Here is a 20,310-nt window from a genome sequence, read left to right as displayed (position 1 = left end):
TTTTTCATTTTGTGTGTAAACGATCGTATAGTTCGTCGTCGGCTATTCACACGGTTCTTACCGTTGTTCTTGATTCATCGTGGTTGGTAATCGATGAATGACTTATTGTGACCAAATTGGCATATAGGAAATTCTTTTTTTTTGTTCTATTAATTTTGATGTATTTTTCATGTCTAATGTATTTTGTTAGTTTGTTTTATGTGGTAATAAACGTTGTTCAACCTAATGAAATTAAAAAAAAAAAATTCCCATTGAAATATAATGTTGTAATATCTGATTTTTATGTTTGTAATATAGTCGTTCGTTACTTAAGTAGCGAATGACAACAAATTTAAAATATCTCTCGGGGGCATGAAATCTTAAACCAACATAGCATTTGAATATTTTTTTTACCAAACACTACTTATGATGGATTGGGTTTGTTACTTAAGTACATGTGACAAAAAGTTTAAAATTTCTCCAGGGGGCATGAAATTTCAAACCGCCATAGCATTTGAATATTTTTTTCCCAAGCACTACTTATACGATGGATTGGGTTTGTTAGTTAACTAACGGACAAATATATTTTGGTAAATTTGCAGGGCGCTTAAGAAAATCAATGAATGAAAAATTCTCATTTATAAGAATGATGATGACATTGGGCTTTCAAACCTTAAACAACCACGAACGATGGAGCACGCATAACCTAGGTTGTTGACTTTTCTATTTGAACCCTATACTAAATTTTGTGTTTCATGTACGTTTGGTTCTATTTTTGGAAGAGACAAAAATGATTTTAAAAGTGTAAATTAATTTTACCATGTTTAAATTTTTTTGTAAAAATTGATTTTGTCTTTAAAAATGATTTTAATTTGAAGTTAATATTTATAACTTTTGACTATAAACATGATTTGTACACTCAAATTTATTATTAAACTAACTTTTATGTATATATTTTCTAAAAAACAATATATATATATTCAAACATAAATCATTTCAACTTCAACTAAATTCAGTTCTACAAATCAATTCGTACAAAATCAAATTGTCACCGCAAAATTAAACATACACAAATTTTGCTATTGACAGCGTTGGAATATAGTCTATTATGTGATGGCTTTATTATTTTAGAGAATAAGTATATGAAACGAGTTTTTCACCATTGAACTGTATTTTTTCATACCAAAGCATTACAATCGAACCACTAACCGTTCAATTTAAGGGTACAAATTCTTTACCACTTGAACAAAAAAGAAAACTAATTTTTTTATGGTCAAAAGAATACTAAATATTTATTAATTTATGGAAATAGATTTAGCACAATGATTGCATCGCCGCAAGCCCACAATAATTATTTTTGGTCATCCGATAAAAATAAATGGTTAAGATAAAATCAAATTATATACAAAATTGACCAAACTAACCTAATTAATCAAGCGTCGTTGAATCTATTTTATACCAATGAAATTAGTACGTACTGTGTGGAACAAAAACAATAAAAAATCTTAAGATCCATACTTAACAGCATAAAGAGAAATGCATTATTATTGTAATTTTCTTGGTACTTTAGTGATTACACGCATTCCAATCACTCATTGTCACATTTACCTTTGGTTGGTTAGTTTTGTTTTAGAATTAGCGTCTAAATAATCTTCGGTTACTTTGGCGGCAATAATTCTAATCAACCAAGCATTTTGGATTATTTTCAATTTTGTCTAATGCATATGAGCATATCCTAATTCATATATAAAAATTATTTTTCATTTTGTGACACACAATGCAAGAACCTCTTAGATACAAATATATTGCGGAGATGAAAAAAACAATATTGTTTTGGGTGAAGAGAATTAACCATAGGATAGGAGTATGATTTGGTCAGTGCAGTTCAGCCTTAACTGGAATCTTCATGCGACTCCCATGCATGATGAAAAGATAACAAAAACTATTTGTTAATTAAATTGCTGATTAAAAAATAAATCAATCACTAAACCAAACCAAACAGCCATGTGAGTGTAAATTATATTTTTGTCAATAAACAAAATGTAAATAATGATCTTTCTACTCCCAAACAAATATATATAAATATATAATATCCATTTGTAATTTTATAAAACTACCAAGCGTATACTAGTAATTTCTTATTTTTTCGGGATGGTCGTGGCCACCCACAGCCACCCCTGGTTCCACCACTGATTAGAAGTAATTATTATTATTTTTTGTTTTTATCATCAATATCCGGTTTATTCGACCGTTTAATTTAATTTAAGAGTCAATTCTTACATCAAGTGGTTTTAACACTCCCGTTATATTTTTTCCTTCCATAAACCAATCAATCATCTCAAAATAGAAAGTTAAGCCTAAAAATGATCAACAATGTTTACTTTCTGTGGGTAATTAAATTCACCGTCCTAGCCAAATGACTACTATTCTTTTGTTTCATATGCTCAAGATGTGGTCCAAAATTAGGTATATATTGAAAAAATTGTACATGGCAATTTGTCCTTATGCATTTGTTCTTTACCCTATTGCAATCCCATTTTAAGATCCACTTTGCTATATTTCATTGATTAATTCTAGCCTTTTTGAAAAGTTTCAATGGATATGTGAGAGTGTAAACTAAAGTAAGTTTTGGTGACACCATCATATCATATGATATAGGTCAAGGGCCATTTCTTTGGGAACCAACATGGCCATTTTGGTAAGACAGGCGATTTGGTATGATACGCTCATCAAAATTTTAAAATATGCTCAGCAATCAGCATATGATAAAGTAACAAATTTTCACTTTATAATTTCAAATAAATTTCACATTTTTTTTATTATTTTTTTAAAACTTGGTATTCAACCTTAGGACCGACTATATTACTATGCATGATTGACGGGATTAATGTATGTTAAACCAAACATTCACTTAGCATGTTTGGTTCTGCCTAGTTAAGGAGCTTTTGAAGTAGAAACTAAACATACACTGTTTTAGCACTTAGCCACAACATTGTACCCCAACTTCTGTCCTTTGTTTTGTGTAACTCCTCTCTTATTTTTGTGAAATCACTTACCAACAATACTGTTGTGTTGCCACTCTCATTTCACCGTAGTAGTTTTTCTTTCTAAAATTTTCATACAAGTATATAAAAAAATGTACATTATAAAATCCCTCAAGTACATTTTTAGTCTTAAAAAAAAGGTACATTTTTAAAATTACGAGTTTGTAAAAATCACACTATGCTACTGTGATTTTGTAAAAAAAAAAAAGCTTCATAATTTGGTCCTACTCTCGACAAATACAAAATGTATACTAAATAAAAAGAGGTCATGTTTAGGGCATTAAGGAACTTAAAAGCGAAAATCCTACGTTAAGAAAATATATATTTTTTTTAAAGTATACTATATAATTTTTAATAAAATACTATATAATTTCTAGATTGTTAGCATTTTCCATTAAAAAAGTATCACTTCCTTTGTTCCAAAATATTGTAACTATCACTTTAGCAAAAATAGAAGCTCCAAAATTAACGTTATTTTTTTTTTTTATATCATATTTTTAATGAAAATTAACGTTATTTTATGTCTCAATCCAACATTTACCCAAATATGTATTCATCTTTCAAGTGATTATAACTCCGCTATACGTTTATGGGAATTGTTACTAATGTACAATTAATTAATAGAGATATTTTTATAAAATTGTTACACTTAATTATACATTTATGATCTACTTGATGCGTAGAATAAGAGACATAATAAAATAACTCTATTATATTTTGTCTTAATATAGTGTTTGATAAAAATGCAAGATATAATAAATTTATTTTGAAATTTATCCTATCCTATCCTATCTTCTAGTTAAAAAACTTATCTCAACAAGAGTGCATACTATAATAGTAGGATTATTTAAAGATATTGATAATCAAAGTTATGCATTGTTATACGTGCAGTGATCAACTAATTCTTATATTTTGTGTAAGAGAAAGTATAAAATTGTCTATAAATTATGTTGCCTCCCACTACGATCCAAATGAGAATCATAGATTAAAGAGAAGGGAAAGAATTTTGAAACTTTTTTCCTTTGATAAGTAAGCATAAGGAGCCATCAGTTTAGCTTGAAAAACACAAAAAGAATCAAAAGTAGAGAGAGGTCAGTCAGTCCACAAGCTTAGGCTTACTGGCTACCTTGTGATTGAATAGAATAGCATATGTCTGTCCACAATTCCAGCAAAACTAAAGGTAGCTAGACCCCACCTTAACACAAACAAACAAGCAACCCCTCCCTAACCCCAAAGCAAAAGGGCACCCTACAAATATAAAATAAAATAAATTATGATTAATAATTAATCTCAAATCTAAATACTAGTAATATTCTTCCCTGCAAGTTCCATTCTTTCTTCTATTCTCTCAAGACAAGAAACTCACCATGCCTTTTGTGACACAAGAGACAACAACAACAACAACAAAAACAGAACAATGGAGAAAACAACACAGAAACCAAATCGGTTACAAAACCATTTTAGAAACAGATCCTAACACAAAACAAATCCGACCCATTATCCAATCCACACGTTGCAAGTCCACAATTTCATCTCTTCTTCTATCCACATTCACCAATGAAACAACAACCTCACAACAACCCAACAACAAAAAGATCAACTTTTCATCTGCTGCAGCTACCATCAGAGGTTTAGGATGCACTGCCGGTGCTTCTCAGCAGGTGTCGGTGCCGGAGGTGATTCGTGCCTCTGCAGATTGGCCTCATCAAGTGAACAAAACCAGAAAAAAGAAGAAGAACAAGAGAAACAACAAGAATAGTAGTAGTAATGATGGTTCTTCTTCTGCTACTTGTGTTGATTTTCAAGATGTTTGGTGTGGACCTGGAATGGGATTCTCAACAGATGCTGCTGCATCTGTTGATTGTGTTGTGTCTAAGAAGAATGCTTCTTCAACTTCAAGGGCTAAAATTGATGTGGACAAGATTACTCATAGAGGGGTAAAAATACTATTTTTATTTTTTTCATTCTTTATCTTGCTTAATGTTTTGTTTGTTCTTCTATGAACATTGGTTATTCTGCATTATGACGTTTTCCTTTTTTTCACCAAATTGATCTTTTGCATGCATTTAGAATGCAGCAGCATGAATGATTCTAGTGACCATTGTTTGTTGTGTGATTTAGATAGACATGTAATGTATATTGTTAACAAGTCCCACATCGTCCGGTTGCGAGATGACAGTAGAGGCGATCCTATAAGCTGGTTTTGTAGGGTCGAGTTAGGCCCAAAAACTCAATTCTAAGTTATATGTTTATGATTAGTTTGGATTTTTGTTTGATTTGTGCTTGCTTCCTTATGTCAATCTTCATCATCATTTTGGTTTCGAATTCCTTAACATGATTATGTACTAAACTTCATCATAACTATATTGGCAGTCTTCATCTTCATTCCGAAGGCGCACTACTGTCCACCCAGAAGCCTTCTCTTTTCCGGATACCGATCCTGACATTTTCACAGCATGCTCTTTTGGAACTGCCGCATACCCTCGCCATATCAGAGATATTTCTTCTGATGATTTTTCTGAGGTTTGCTCATGCTCTTGTCAATTCTTACATCGAGTACTCTGATCTTTTTAATGAATGTGACTCATAAAAACTAAGCAAAATCTGGTCTGTTTGTACCAAAACATGGTAATTTACTCTTGATTTTTTTTTTTAAAAGGAACTTACTCTAGGTAGCACTTAAATGTACTGGTACTAAGTTGTAAAATTGGACTGGCTAACCTTGAATATAATATATACTGAATCGTGTTTTAAACTTAGCTCCTGTTTTCTTCCAAAATTCGATAAAATCACTGACCCCTAAGATTTGGAATCTTGGTCGCAATTGTTATGTTAGGCTGCACGATTTTTCAAGAAGTAGGAAAAATTGTGAAAATTGCCCCACATGCTAGATTGTAGATGGTGTTGAGTAAGACCACGTATGGATAAGCTCTTATTATATAACTAAGTATTTAATGCATAAGCTCTTATTATATGATTGCTGATGTATAAGCTATTTCTATAATAAAAGGTAAAATAAATTCAAACTATTTTCATATAAGCTATAACTTGTTTACATAAGCTATCTTGAAGATTTTATGGAAATAAGCTGAAAACAACTTATGAAAATGTCATAAGTTGATTCCATAAGTTCTATCAAACAGTCTTGCAAAGGCTTATGCTGGTAGATAAGCTCAGATACGTCAATCCAAAAAGACTCTAAGTCAATGTAATGGTATTCTTTGACGAAGTTTGTGTTATATCCAATTCAGTCTTTGCTAAGATATTATTGTAGTTGAAAGCTAATATACATATTTTCATTATTGTTGGCGCTTTGAAGATAATGGCACTTCAAGGAAGAATGCGAATGGGAAGACGATTCAATTCACACGACCTTTACAGAGAGTGGAGACTAGATGTTGATAACATGTCATATGAGGTGAGTTCTTTCTCCAATAATCAATTCTATTCTTTTCCTATTTTAATAACTACATCCCCAAGATGTTGATGATATGTTGTGTTGTGTACATCCATGCTTATTTTATGTTTGTCTAATTTCTTAGTTTGTGTTTGATAGCAATTGCTTGAGCTTGGTGAGAGAATTGGTTATGTCAATACCGGACTTGAAGAAGATGAGATCGAACCTTACATAATGAAGACTAAGCTTCAGCAGCTTTGTGAAGATGCTTCAAAGCATCAAGTAGACAAAAAATGCAGCATCTGTCAGGTACCTAGTTTCTACAATTTAATTGGCTTAAAAATATAACTTTGGTCTCTCTATTTTGCTTCATTCATAATTTTGTCCCCTATTTCTTTCTAAATTCACGATTTTATTTAAGCCAATTTAATTTATAATAATATACATAGCTTTTTTCTTTCACTTATAATAACTTATTGTATGTAATATGCAGTAATCTAATTTTTGAAAACATGTTTAATTGATTGGATATAATTGGTCATGATTTTGAGTCCAGGAGGAGTATGAAGCAGATGATGAGGTTGGGAGGCTTAACTGTGATCACTTATATCACTTTCAATGCATACAACAATGGGTTGGACACAAAAATTTCTGTCCAGTGTGTAAGCAGCAAGTTGCAGCTAGACACTGAGGATATATATATATATATATATATAATCCTAATGTTTTTTTTTTATTTTCATCCTAAAATAGGTGTATAATTTTGATTTTTTTGGTGTCAATCATCATTTCATCTTCAAACTTTAAAGCCTCCTTGTTGAGGATTGTGGACAATATATGTTATTATTGGATGAAGGTTTCTTAACAATGGATTGAGTTTAACACCTATGCTTCATTTTTAGATTATTTTAATGCGATTTAAAAGCTGAACTGAATTACATCAATTTCTCATCTCAAATTCAGGACATTGAAGTAAATAAATAGACATTGAAGTATGATTTACACTTGTCAATTATAACAAGTGATGATACATAATTTTCACATAGCCACATTGGTTGAAAGGGCAATCATATATGTATCTTTCAATGGGTTGATTAAATTTAGAGAAAACATTGCTAACAACATTCAATCTAATATTATTTCACACCCATTGTGAAAAAAATAATATTGGGTGATTATTTTTCAATGGGCTATCATATACTTGTAGAAAAAGATTTTCTACCCCCGACAATTATCACTTTACCCCATCAAATTGAATTGAAATGACAAATCTGCCCTTATATATAAGGTAACATGTAAAAAAAAATCATTTTCAAAGAAAGCGTGCTGGTGTGAGTTAGGGGAAAAAGAGAGAGTAAGTGAAAAACTTCATACAGCTTACACTTTGAAAAAGTGTGCTGGTTTGAAATCGTCACCGGTACTTTTTTTCCAAGTTGATCGGTATGTAATACAATTGTTTCAAAGAACTAACACTATTAACAAACCGGAACAATTTGAAATCGAAAACAGGAATTCAAATCTGAGACAGATGTAGAGTCTAGTACGCAAAGTAAAATAAGTTGTTGTTAAGCCCTCACAACTGGAACTTGCTTGGTAGAGTAACTCCCTTCATGGACTCTGTTCTAACATCACAACTGGAATCATACAACTCTCTGGCCAGATACAAATTTTGCCACGAGTTATGCTGATTCAAGGTACATGATGTTCATCTTGGTTATGAATGCATTAGAATTATATATGTTATTAAACCCAAAGTTTAATCAACCATTACCAATACTATTACTACAGGTGGTGAGGGGAGTCACCGAGTGATTTATCAACCCTTAAACATTAGGATGCTTGGAACTTGGAAAGGGGAGTCACTGAGTGGTTTATATTTTTCTCATACTACTGATATCTGTCACTTGTCGTCTGACTGATCTGTACAAGTTCCAACTAGCCTGATCTATCTGTTCTGTGTCTAGCAATGTGACCTGAATTAATGTCTTTATTATTTCAATAATAGTATATTGTAAATTAATATAAACAGCTCTAGTTACTGCATATTTAATTTGAGTACAGACATATGCAAATGGAAATTTAAGGTTTCAAACTATGTGCTGGAGTTAGAGATTTTTAATGTGCTTACATACACTGTGCTTAACTGCTTATTAAGCTAATTCACATTACTCTCACTCTGATACAACTATTTTATAGGTACATTAAACATAAAAATGTCATCAACATTTTAAATTATGATCACCGTCGCAATCCTTGATTTTACAAAAATACAAAAAAGTTTAGGCAGAAATAAACAAGAAATGAAAAAACAAACACAAAACTAATGGGAGTAGCTTGTCTTATTGAAGTGGATTATTACTGTTATAAATAATAACATAAGAAAAACTAGCTTGAAATACATGATCATATATTAGCTTAATTTTCATATAGATAATGGTTAGTGACCTTAGATTTTTCAAATAGAAGATCCCCTATATAAGTAGTCACTAAAATAATGAACAAAAAGTCCAATCAAACCTCAATATCATGCCACACATTTTTTTCTTATTGAAATCATACTTGCTGTGAGTTTTTGTTTGGCTGCTGAATTTTATCTGTAGGAAATTGTTTTGAAACATCTGATATTGCTGCTCCAGCAACCGCCGGGGTCATGGATTGGTACTGAGACGGTGCATTTGCATTTGCATGCTGTTGCTGTGTTTGTGTATAGTATACATGTTCTTGCATAGCTCCACCATAGTCATAACCATAAATAGGGTGTGGTGGATGGTGAATATTTTGAGGCAAATTCACATATTGCTGCTGAAATTGGTTGGAAGGTATTTGAATAAAACCAGAATTTGATGCAACAGGAGCTTTATAAACACTTGGAGTCACTTCAGATACAACACTTTGTGGTATTTGTGGCCTAACTGAGGCTACTACATTTGTGTCAGCTATATTGGGTTGCAAAGCCATGTTGTATGGTTGTGTAGATCCAAGTCCAATAGGCATCACATAAATTGGGAACTGATTAAGTTGTTGGTGTGATTGTGGTGCATAATAAGGGTAGTATGATGATATTGACACTTGACCTGTACCTATAGGACGGTGAATATAGACAAATTGATTTTGATATTTGGCGGGTTGTTGCGGATTTTGATCCGGTTGTTGGGCTGAAGTGTAAGTAGAATTGTTTACTTGTTCCCCTTGATGATTTTGATCACTTTTGACCTGTGATTGCACATGAAAAGCATCATCTTGCTTCACATTCGCCATTTTTACATCGTCAAAGTTGTTATCCTCCTGCTGTTGCTGCTGCTCCATATCAACAAGCTTCTGTTCATCAATGCGAACTCGTATTTGAGGAAGATTATCAAATGAATAATTAAACATGTTGTCCTCCTCGTCCACAGGTGCGGAATAATCCACATCAATTAAATGCTCCTTGTTGACGTTATTATTAGTATTTTCGTCGTTGCAGCTAGAAGCACTTGCATCATAATCATCAATGTTGAGGAGGCAATTATCAACAACCGCAGCAGAATCAGAAACAACCCGAGAGAGAATCCCTGAGTTGTTGAGAGCTTCCACGAACCACGAATGATTAGAGTCGTCATGGTGGAGAGTGTCCATGGAAACAACAGTTTCTGGTTTGGAGAAAAAGAGGAACAATCTGAGTCGAGAAGGGGAGGGGGAAGGGTTTGAAGACAAACGATCATACTCTTCGATCATGTTTTGGAGGTCTTCATCGGTGGAAACAGTGATGAGATTGTCAAGGTCTTCATCGGGAAGATGGTACTTAAGAGTGAATGATCTTCTTCCATGAAGGAGATTGCGGGAGAGGTGAGAACAAAGGTGTGTTAAGGATGAGTGGCGGTCCACGGCCACAATGCGAGTGTCTCCGCCTACATAGTAAAGGGAGTTGTCACGTGGCATGATGTGGCCTCCGTAGCTGCACAAGAGACGGAGTTTGGAACCCGGCACTTGCAGGAGATTAGTTGGGGAGGACACCACTGGTGCCACTAAGTTAGGATGCATTTGTGATATGGGGGGTGATGGATCCATCACATATTTTGTGTGATTCAAATCTTGTAGATAGCATAGCATATATATCATACTTACATAAGCATCATTGCCAAGATATATCATTGAACTAAGTGTAAACACGTGCAGAACTTTGGTTTACAAAGTTGCAAACTTGAATGAAGTTATTTGTCCCCTTTGAATTGGCCATCCCCTCACCCCTCGAGGGACGGCTTATGCAGAACACAACTTCATTTGTCTTTTATAAAAAGAATCCGAGAGAGTAGTATACTATATGAACGGCAAAAATCATATTTTGAGCTTTTCCATGTTTGGGGGTTTTCAAACCAGTTTTTGATGCAAAACATAGTACTAAAATTTTATGCTTTTCCTAACTCCATGACAAAACAAAGTACCCCCCAAGGTGATAAATCTTTTGCAATATAAAGTATTTAGATTCACTTAGCAAAGCATAAGTACTATATAAAAGAATTAAAAATAAACGAAGGGATTATCAAATAATAACAAAAGAAATTAATTATTGACAGAAATAGCCATTCAAAAAAATAAAATAAAGGAGTATTTAATTACATCATTAATGAAAGTCTTGCATGACCTTTTGTCCTATGTACTACTATTCCTTCTTCCAGTAGAAACAATTAATAAAAGAATTCATCGATCATCATACTATTATATCTCATCAACAACAGCTTTCTAACACCAATTAAATGTGCCATATTCAGATGAATTCCATGCTTCATCATATAGGTATGATGAACCATCTACCATCATGTTGGTTTCGTTAGTAAACAATTTGGAAATATCAAAATCATCAAACACATTCTCATGCTGTTGTGCTTGTGCAGGAATGTTGTAATCACATTGTATGTTTGCTGAATTCAGTACAACATTTTGGTCCTGTTCTGCAGCAGGCATTGACTGAACAACTTCAACACTTTCATTCTGTTCTGGCATTGGCATTGACTGAACAACTTCAACACTTTCATTCTGTTCAGGCATTGGCATTGGCATTGATTGAACAACTTCAAGGCTTTCATTATTAGGAACATGATATTGATCCTGCTTTCCACTTTTTGACAATTCCTTCTTTAACTTTGTCTTTTTACTTGTACCCTTCAAACCAAGTCTCACTTTCTGCAAATGGCTAGCAACCTGGCTTTGTGTCAAACCCCGAACATTCATCAATTTAGTAATATGTTTTGGCTTTGCCTCTGAGAAGAAAAATTAACACATACAAGTGAGTTTATTGAAATATAAAAGCAAAGAAAATAAAATAAAAAGATTTGAGACAAAGAATCTTACTATCTATGCCAAGTTGATTCACAACTTTTAGAAATTGTTCTTTAAGTTTTGGGTCTGACCATGATATACGATTCTTCTTTGTTGGAGGTTGATCATGATCATTATCACTATATTTTTCAAGAACATAAGCATTGGTTTCTTTTGTTGCAGTTTCATGATTTCTCTTCATTATTTTTAGTCCTGTTTTTACCTCCAAGATTCTACAAATTTGATCTTGGTCTTGAATCGTTACAACATGTTGCCACATGTTGTTGATATGATTCACATTCAAAGGTTTAACCCAATATTCACATGCCCCTTTTTCAATAGCCTTCATTCTTGCATTTGTTGTGTCATCAACTCCCATCATTATGATTGGAATTTTGATTTCTTGTGTAACACGTTGCAAAAATTCGTACGAATCCATGTCCGGCATTTGAGCTTCAATTACTATCACATCAAAAGAACCCTTTGTTTCTCTCAAAAGATGCACGGCAAAAGAAGCCGCAGCGCATGTGGTAACTAGAACAAACAAACAAACATAAAAGTGAGAACTTTTACACAAAAAAATTAAGACTTTAAGTTAACAGAATTTAATATAAAATTGAATAAGGTATGGTAAATTAATTAACAAACCTTCATAGTTGCATTGAAAGCACAAATCCGCAATGGCATTAAGTTGAGTGGTGTCATGATCAATGATAAAGACTCTTAAACCCTCCGGGAATCGGTCGGGAAGGTGATGGATGTCAGTGGAAAAAGCCATAGCTAAAAGGGAAGAATGCAATTAAAAGAGTTCTTGAAGAAGAAGGGAAGAGTGACACTCAAGAGTGACACTCAAGAAACAGAAACTTCAAAAGAGAATTGGGTTGTATCGTTAATCGTTAATAGTATATATATAAAGGAAAGAGTAACACCCAAGAAATTGAAACAGATTTAATCTCGCATTAATATCTCATATCTTAACAAAAATTTGTTACAGTAAAAAAAGATTTGTTTTTTTTCTTTTTTCTGTTACAATATTTGTTTCTGAAATATAATTTTTCGTTGATATCTTTTTAGCATATATCTCTCAACAAACTATTCTTTTTCTTTCAAATTATCAATATATTTTTATTCATTATTTTTTATGTAGCATAAATATCTTAATAAATTAATTGAATATATATATTGTTATATCTTTTTTTAAAAAAATAGAATTTTTAAAAGGACAAACCTTATAAACAGTATGTTTTTCTTGTTAATCGCTGTTTCAAAGTTCCGTTAATTAATCACTGACAGCTAGAGACAACCATGATTTTTTTAGATTGATGAAATTCACCCCTTGTATTGCAACGACCACCATATACTTCCAGTATTTACAATTAATATTTTAAAAGATAAAAGGCACTTAGGCCCATTTTTCATTACGCGCAGTGGCGGATCCACCATCCGGCCAGTTCGGACACTTGCCCAGACTTTAGTAAAAAATTGATCTGTTAGAGGTTAATTTAGGGCAAAATTGAAATTTTTAGGAGTTAGTTTAGGGCAAAATTGAGATATTTTTATTCAAAACTGAAAATTTTCAATGCAGAACTACGTTTTTTGTTTAAAACTGTGATTTTCCACATACATTAGATTTTCCGACTTCGCCATTGATTACGTGTGTTTTGTACCCAAAGTTGTGATTTTGAGTTTCATTCAAATGTTTTGGTTTTTTATTTAGGGTGCAGGCCTAAAGGGATAAGCGTGAATTTAGTTTAGGTATGGGTATGCAAACTAAGTTTACGAATGTGCATGTACGTATGGTACACATTCTTGCATTTTGATTGTATGAGTTTCCGAGTAAGCATGAAATCAATTTACATATGGGTAACTTAGATTACATTAATGTACATGATTTTAGTTCATCTAAACTCTTAAATTAGAAATTTAAACAACACGTCAAGTACAAATCCGAAATGAAGAAAACGGTTGCAAGAAAAAATGAAGAACTCATATAATCATCATTCAAAAAGCATAAACTCACTAACCTATGCAATAGATCCTTAATGGAAACCTTGTAATTCAATCTTTGACATTTCATTGAGATTAGTGACACATCCATGATTGTTTTTGAGATTGAAGTGATGAAGATATATAGAGTGATGGATGAAAAAAAAAAGGTTTTTACAAATTTATATGACCAAGGATAATTCAGGATTATAATTAAAGTTGTGTATAACTATGTATTTTTGGAGTGTGACTAGGAAAAAAAAGGGTATATGGTCAAATGTAAACATAGTACCAAAACAAGTTCATCCGTTCACAAAAATTAAAATGGGTTTATTGTAGTTTTGATGTTTCTATTTTCACCATTTTATGGAATTGATCCCTATATTTTAAATTTTGATAGTTTTGATCCATCTAACAAACATTTGGTCTAAAATATGGTGATACATTTTTAAATGAAGTTTTAAAAACAAATTTTCTTACAATTTCATCAAAGTCGATCTTTTATCATCTAATTACCACATCGTTTAAAAATATGACATAAATTTTTTTTTAGTTAAAAAATATTACGGAGACCAAAACTAACATATTTTTTTGTTAGGAAAACCAACATATTTTAAAAAGATGACCAATTCCTCAAAATATAAAAAATAGAAGGACCAATAAAACAAGATTTCATTCCCTTAGCTCTTGTTTCCTTTCAAGTTTCAGCTCCCAAACACATGCAATTCACTTATCATGAAGCTATTATTAATACAAGTTCAGGTAAATTATGATTATATTCAACTGAAATTAAAGGGAGAAATGGTTAAGAGATACCGGAAACTAAATAATAGGCTGAATATGCAAAGCCCAACAGTAATGCAATAAAAGAACTATGCAAAAAATTAAAACTAGAATTGGTGGGGTGCGCCTAGCCAATGTAATAGTGCAACGCATTGGCGACACATGAAAAGCCCAATAACAAGCTATTGTGGTGGCTCCTCCCCCTCAAAAAAGTAATTTAATATCGTGTGTTCTAATAGACCACATATCAGATATTAAACTGATAAGAACAGATACTACACTTGATCTTAGCCAAAAGGCCGAGAAAGGTATGAGTTGCAATATGTACTCGCTGCTGCTTTTATATCTCACATCTACTCACTTTCTTTCTTATCTCCTCGATGTGGGACTATTGTGCAATACAGCATGGGACTCACTGTGTACTGTATTCTTCTCCTACCTCCTTCCTTCTTCCTCCTTTATCCACAACTTTCTTTCTTTGTTAAATACCTCTTCTCCTCTAATCCACAACTAATATGTGCTATGTTTGAACTTATCCACAGCCAACCTTCACCCACTGACCTCTTATTTTATGTTTTGTATCTCACTATATGTAACTTTTAATTCCCTCCAGCATCTTCAAAATTGGTTTTCAGATGTACTTTACAATTTTTCCATTATATACCTCATAGTTTTTGTAGGTTTTGATCAAAGCCCTATTATAATGAGATAAGTTTAATTTGAAGGGAATTATCATGCCCCTATTATATGTCTAAGCAAAGAGGAGTTCAGTTTTAAATAAAGTTTAATTTCATGCATCATGAAGTAAAAATTGGGCTTCTAAACAGAACTATCAGATCATAAATCTTAAATATTAGACTGAAAATTGTAGGGCTTTACCCAAAAAGAGAGCCCTTCCAGAAATTCTCAAAGGCTTGAAGAGACCCCAAGCCTAAGAGGCGGTTTGGAAATAGTTTTCAACCAGCAATAGACGCGCCTCAGTTAATACCTCATTAGCTGTGTCATTGCCCCAAGCGCAAAGATGCTTTCAACACTCGCTCGCTGCTTGTATTTATACACACTCTACTTCTTCACGTTTAACTTAGTCGACGTGGGACTTCAGAAATTATCAGTTCAATACTCCTAAAGAAGAACCTATATATGTTTCTTCTAGTCACCAAAACTTAACAATATAGATACACAATATTTGATTAACTGTTACAACTTACAACAACATATTATTAATCTTTATTATTATTAACATGTATATCATCTCGAAGATTCAATCTTGGATGTTACTAGAATTTTAAAAATTCTTCTGATAAGAAATAATCAGCAAGCAAAAATGAAGTAAAAAACTAAACTTTTTTGTTTCATCATAGTAACTTTGTAGAATGATTAGGGAATTCAAGCTGAAGTTTTACATGATAAGTTATAGCTTCATCACTTTTTTGTTCATCTGTCTGAGTAAAAACAGCAACACCATGAACAAATGCAAATGAACCTGTTCCTCCTACAACCTTAAATTCTTCTCTGTCCTTATGACCTACTTTGATTGCTTGCACACTCAAGCTACCTGAATGATCTGGTGTATCAAAAGTGAGATACAAAACATTGAATTCTGATTGCTGAAACTGTTCCACAGGAATTATGAAACCTTGTGCTTTTCCTACTACCTTTGAAGTGTTTTCTGGTCCCTCAGTAAGTACGCGGTGAAAGACAAATGCACCGGCATCTTCCCTTGGAACGGCATGTGTATTTGAGGTTGTTATGTTTTGAGGTTGTTGAATGTAAAGGGATAGATCAAGCCATGGTCTTGAATGGATCTTGTTATGTGAAACAGGCGATACCAAAGCCAAAACAATCACTGCTATAGTTGCTAATGTAACCGCGGTGAAGAATATGATCCTCGACAACATTATGCGATGATTTTTTTGGCTTTGTGTTCTCTATTAATTATGAGATGTGAGAGACTAAATTAGTACATTTTTTCCTTTTAAATTGAATGAATGTTTCTTCATGGTTAAATCAAAAGTTGTTAGCAACCTAATCCATTTTGCATTTCATTACCTAAACCATTATAATTTGAACATTGATCAACCAGAACACCAAATTCAATTAAGAAACATCTATCTATATAAAATAATAGATATTCAAGTGTATATGTTCAATTAATATTTTAGTCACTATCAATCAACATGTACTAATTGCATATGTTCTTGCCAAAAGTACATGAAAGAAGTAGTCAATATCAAAATTTGAATGCAATGCAAATTAGTGTATATCTGGGAAAGATTCTCACAACAAAGTGATGTAATTTAGACCCACAATAACATGCATCAACGTCCTTACTCATGATTTTTTATCACAAAAATGGCCACAACAAGCATAGTCCTTTTGCCTTTTTTTTCTCTTTTAAAACACTTAAAGGACAATGCATAGTGAAATTGACATTGAAAGCACAACAAATGGATGAATTGAATATTAATGTGCTTATTGAATGTTAAGTTCCAGTAGGTACACATGAACGTGCACATAATAACATGGAAGTACCATCCTTGTTCAACGAAATTTATTTTCCAATTAGTTCTTAGACCAACATAGTAGTAGTAGTAGAGTAATCTTAATTCTCATCAAAAGTTCTTAGACCAAAACATAGTAGTAGGGTAATCTTAATTTTGTTGGTCTAAGAAGTATCGACCATTCCAATTGGACACTAAGGACATGTTTGAGATAACTGTGGATTGACAAAATTACGGTGACATCTTATTTTGTTAAAGCTTTAAAATTACAATGATGAAATATAAAGCAAGTCTTCCGTTTACAATTTATGATGATATTTTATATTTGATCTTTTCTCATCATCAGATCATATATACCACATAAAAATACCATATCACTATTTTTTTATAGTATTTGATAAGTCTTCCGTAGTTACTAAGATTATGGTCAAAAGTTTTAGACACACTAAAAATAACAAACATTCAGAAGAATTAATTTTTTGGTTATTTTCAAAATAATTTTAAAAAAAATGAATGATCAATATTGTTTATATATATATATATATATATATATATATATATATATATATATATATATATATATATATATATATATATATACACATGAATAAAAGATAAATTGACAATAAACTATGCCGTTAATTTTTTTTAATGACAAAATCAATTATCTTAAAAACTACATTTATAGATCTAAAAGGCACAATATCGTTGTGCAAGACTTTTATTCTCTGATACTAAAATGTCAAAAATGTCGAATACAAATGATATAAAAACATATTAATTATTTTTTTGACGAAAAAACATATTAATTGTTAAAACATGTTTTTTCATATTTAATCAATTTGGGTTGAATTAATATTTTTATGAACGTATGTCTTCTTGCAATCATGCAAGAATAATAAGGTGAAGAATTTTCTTCATATAATTTGATTTGCCACCACCACAGTGGTTGGATATGGCAGTGGGGTGGTGACCTACTAATCTATGCTTTAATACTTCTCATTCCATTCTATTCCATGTTCAACTTCAATTTGTTGCTCAATTCGTTAAAGAATTTTGTTTAAAAATTCAAAATCGAACTTATTCCCTTATCTAATAGTACTACTTGTGAAGAAAGGCTAACTCTGTTTTTTTTTTTTTTTAATAGAATAAAATCCCATAATTATCACCAAAAAAAAATCCCATAAAGAAATATACTTTTTCAACTCTCAATTTCTTATATTCTTCCCTACACTGCACAAGTGTTCTCTTAGATGCGTAAGTAAAGTTTTGTTTTTTAAAAATGGAAGAAAGTAAAGTTGGATAAACAAATTTGCGTCTTGAATTATTTTTTTTTTAACAAGAGTCTTGAATTATTTATACACTAAGGTATATAATAGGGATGACAATGAGTAGGATATGGGTAGCAGGGGCGGAGCCCTTCATGGGCTGGACAGGGCCATGGCCCGCCCCAGAATTTTTAATTTTTTTTTCATAGGTATACTATTTAGCGGCGGTTATACACCCCCGCTAAATAGTCTGTGTAGGTTGTTATATTTTGTTTTTCGGGGGTTTCTAACCATAAAATCCAGTATTCTTTAACAGGTTTGCATTTTGCGGGGTTTTAAAACCCCCGCTATTGTTACGTCCCAGAATTCAAATGATTCAAATATACTTTTTAATTTATTTTTTTAAGCATTCCTTCTAATGTTTTATTTTTTAATAATTTATAGATGTCTTAAAATGTGTAATTTATTTTGTCGAAGTATTCAAGTATATTTTTTTGGAGAAAAAAGTACTCAAATTTTTATTTAAAATAAAGTTTGTGCATAAAAATTCATGTTTGATCAATCTTTTGTTAAAAAAATTTAAATTTTTGTTAGAGAGATGCATATAATATTATAAACATAAATACAAAAACTAATTAAAAAGTATGAAGTTTACATATTTGACATAAAATATATTTCATAATATATTTTTAAAATTTATTTAATAAACATATCAATGGTCCACCTTTTGACTATTTTTGAGATATCTATACTGGACAGACTCTCAATATGATATGTCTTTTTTTTTTAGTAATTTCTTTTGCGTATTCGATTTATATTTGTAGTGGCCCGCCCCAATTTTTCGGGTTAGCTCCGCCACTGATGGGTAGGGTACTATAGTACCCATCCCCATACCCGCGGATTGAAAAAATATCCGTACCCATCTCCATATTCGCGTGGGTAACAACTTTTGCTCTCATCTCCATATCCTATGGATACCTAGGTACCCATATCCATACCCGTTACCTGCATTTTTACTAAAATTAAATTGATCAATTATAAAATATCATATAATTTTAATAGAATTAATTTTTTTTAATGATTTTAATATTGAGTAATGAAAATTATAAACAAAATTATTACTAACCTTATGTTAAAGTTCATATTTATGTTAAATATTCTAATTATTTTTATATTATGTTATACATAAACATTTTTATTAAAAATATGTAATAGTTTAGTAGAATTGTATTATTTTAAATTGATTTACATATATTATAATATACTAATATAAATAAAATAAATAATATATATTATGTGGGTATGAGGCGGGGTGGGTACTAAGGTACCCGTACCCACACCCATACCCGTTCATTTTTGCGGGTAATTATTCATATTCGTGCCCGTACTCAAAATGCGGGTTTTTATCCTACCCGTTGTGATAATTTTTGTGGGTACCTTTTAGGTATGGGTCAAATTGTCATCCCTTGTATACAAGATATCATTACTAAAATTTGACCATTAAACTAATATTTCTCATCTTATCTTATTTAATCACATAGTGATATTTATTGATCTAATTTTTTTTAAAACGACTAAATTTTATTAATAACAGTGAGATCAAGATTAACACACAGTCCGCAAAATATAACTATATTAATTATGAAAGCAAACTTGCGCATTATATATATCTGACTTATGTTTTGTAGCACATTTCGAGTTTGAAGAATAATATATAATAGTAAAAATAATTCTTTTCAAAGATACCATCACCAATGTTATATTAATTCTGTAACCAGTCAAAAGTTGTGAAGATATATACTATATATTAATCCACTTTTTATTCATTTTTCCCACTTCTTCCCTACTATAGTATTCCATAGAGACCCATAAAAGAACCTTATATTTATTTATATTGGAAATCAAGGTAAGGTGGCAATGTGCTGGTACCCAATGTTGGAATATTTTATATTATTCAATTATTATATTCCAATAATTATTATGTGGGCATATATATTTATATTAATTATATTAGCTATTTATCAATTAAGAGCCTAAATTGATTAAGTGATCAAATA

At 31.6% G+C, this 20,310-nt stretch overlaps 4 protein-coding genes, 1 long non-coding RNA gene and 2 other non-coding genes across 9 annotated transcripts; 2 read left to right on the top strand and 5 right to left on the bottom strand.

Annotated features, from left to right (window-relative positions):
- The first annotated feature begins 4,287 nt into the window (after positions 1–4,287).
- Positions 4,288–7,302, top strand: LOC123918399. 3 transcript variants are annotated; one of them, XM_045970434.1, is made up of 6 exons: positions 4,292–4,960; positions 5,397–5,546; positions 6,343–6,441; positions 6,580–6,729; positions 6,977–7,124; positions 7,162–7,302. In XM_045970434.1, exons 1-5 carry the CDS (start codon positions 4,391–4,393, stop codon positions 7,109–7,111), a joined length of 1,104 nt encoding a protein of 367 aa, XP_045826390.1. In that variant the 5' UTR covers positions 4,292–4,390; the 3' UTR covers positions 7,112–7,124; positions 7,162–7,302. The 3 variants fall into 3 exon arrangements, with proteins under 3 accessions (XP_045826391.1, XP_045826390.1, XP_045826389.1); XM_045970435.1 differs by having other exon boundaries at positions 4,288–4,960; positions 6,580–6,724; positions 6,972–7,302; XM_045970433.1 differs by having other exon boundaries at positions 6,977–7,302.
- A 698-nt stretch (positions 7,303–8,000) lies between these two features.
- Positions 8,001–8,514, top strand: LOC123918398. Its single transcript, XR_006812763.1, has 2 exons — positions 8,001–8,114; positions 8,209–8,514. It is a non-coding gene; the product is annotated as an uncharacterized LOC123918398 (long non-coding RNA).
- Positions 8,515–8,973: 459 nt separating this feature from the next.
- On the bottom strand, positions 8,974–10,458 carry LOC123913553. The gene has a single exon (XM_045964332.1). It carries the CDS (start codon positions 10,438–10,440, stop codon positions 8,974–8,976), a length of 1,467 nt encoding a protein of 488 aa, XP_045820288.1. The 5' UTR covers positions 10,441–10,458.
- Positions 10,459–11,139: 681 nt separating this feature from the next.
- LOC123913552 (two-component response regulator ORR26-like) lies at positions 11,140–12,493 on the bottom strand. The gene is made up of 3 exons (XM_045964330.1): positions 12,364–12,493; positions 11,749–12,249; positions 11,140–11,657 (listed from the first exon to the last, which is right to left on the bottom strand). Exons 1-3 carry the CDS (start codon positions 12,491–12,493, stop codon positions 11,140–11,142), a joined length of 1,149 nt encoding a protein of 382 aa, XP_045820286.1.
- A 2,107-nt stretch (positions 12,494–14,600) lies between these two features.
- On the bottom strand, positions 14,601–14,796 carry LOC123919102. The gene has a single exon (XR_006813032.1). It is a non-coding gene; the product is annotated as a U2 spliceosomal RNA (small nuclear RNA).
- A 559-nt stretch (positions 14,797–15,355) lies between these two features.
- LOC123919148 lies at positions 15,356–15,507 on the bottom strand. Its single transcript, XR_006813066.1, has one exon. It is a non-coding gene; the product is annotated as a U4 spliceosomal RNA (small nuclear RNA).
- Positions 15,508–15,839: 332 nt separating this feature from the next.
- LOC123913551 (pterocarpan synthase 1) lies at positions 15,840–16,382 on the bottom strand. Its single transcript, XM_045964329.1, has one exon. The coding sequence runs from the start codon at positions 16,380–16,382 to the stop codon at positions 15,840–15,842; it is 543 nt and encodes a 180-aa protein (XP_045820285.1).
- Positions 16,383–20,310: the final 3,928 nt, after the last annotated feature.

The sequence above is a fragment of the Trifolium pratense genome, linkage group LG3 (genome assembly GCF_020283565.1).
Source record: "Trifolium pratense cultivar HEN17-A07 linkage group LG3, ARS_RC_1.1, whole genome shotgun sequence".
In the NCBI taxonomy this organism is placed as follows: domain Eukaryota; kingdom Viridiplantae; phylum Streptophyta; class Magnoliopsida; order Fabales; family Fabaceae; genus Trifolium; species Trifolium pratense.
This window is presented reverse-complemented; position numbering and strand designations above follow the sequence as displayed.

Coding starts and splice junctions, on each gene's coding strand:
- LOC123913551 (XM_045964329.1), bottom strand. CDS start 16,382: ATGTTGTCGAGGATCATATTCTTCACCGCGGTTACATTAGCAACTATA.
- LOC123913553 (XM_045964332.1), bottom strand. CDS start 10,440: ATGCATCCTAACTTAGTGGCACCAGTGGTGTCCTCCCCAACTAATCTC.
- LOC123918399 (XM_045970435.1), top strand. CDS start 4,391: ATGCCTTTTGTGACACAAGAGACAACAACAACAACAACAAAAACAGAA. Junction 4,961..5,396: donor ACAAGATTACTCATAGAGGG/GTAAAAATACTA, acceptor CTATATTGGCAG/TCTTCATCTTCATTCCGAAG. Junction 6,442..6,579: donor TTGATAACATGTCATATGAG/GTGAGTTCTTTC, acceptor TGTGTTTGATAG/CAATTGCTTGAGCTTGGTGA.
- LOC123913552 (XM_045964330.1), bottom strand. CDS start 12,493: ATGGCTTTTTCCACTGACATCCATCACCTTCCCGACCGATTCCCGGAG. Junction 12,250..12,363: donor CTTTCAATGCAACTATGAAG/GTTTGTTAATTA, acceptor TGTTTGTTCTAG/TTACCACATGCGCTGCGGCT. Junction 11,658..11,748: donor GAATCAACTTGGCATAGATA/GTAAGATTCTTT, acceptor TTTTCTTCTCAG/AGGCAAAGCCAAAACATATT.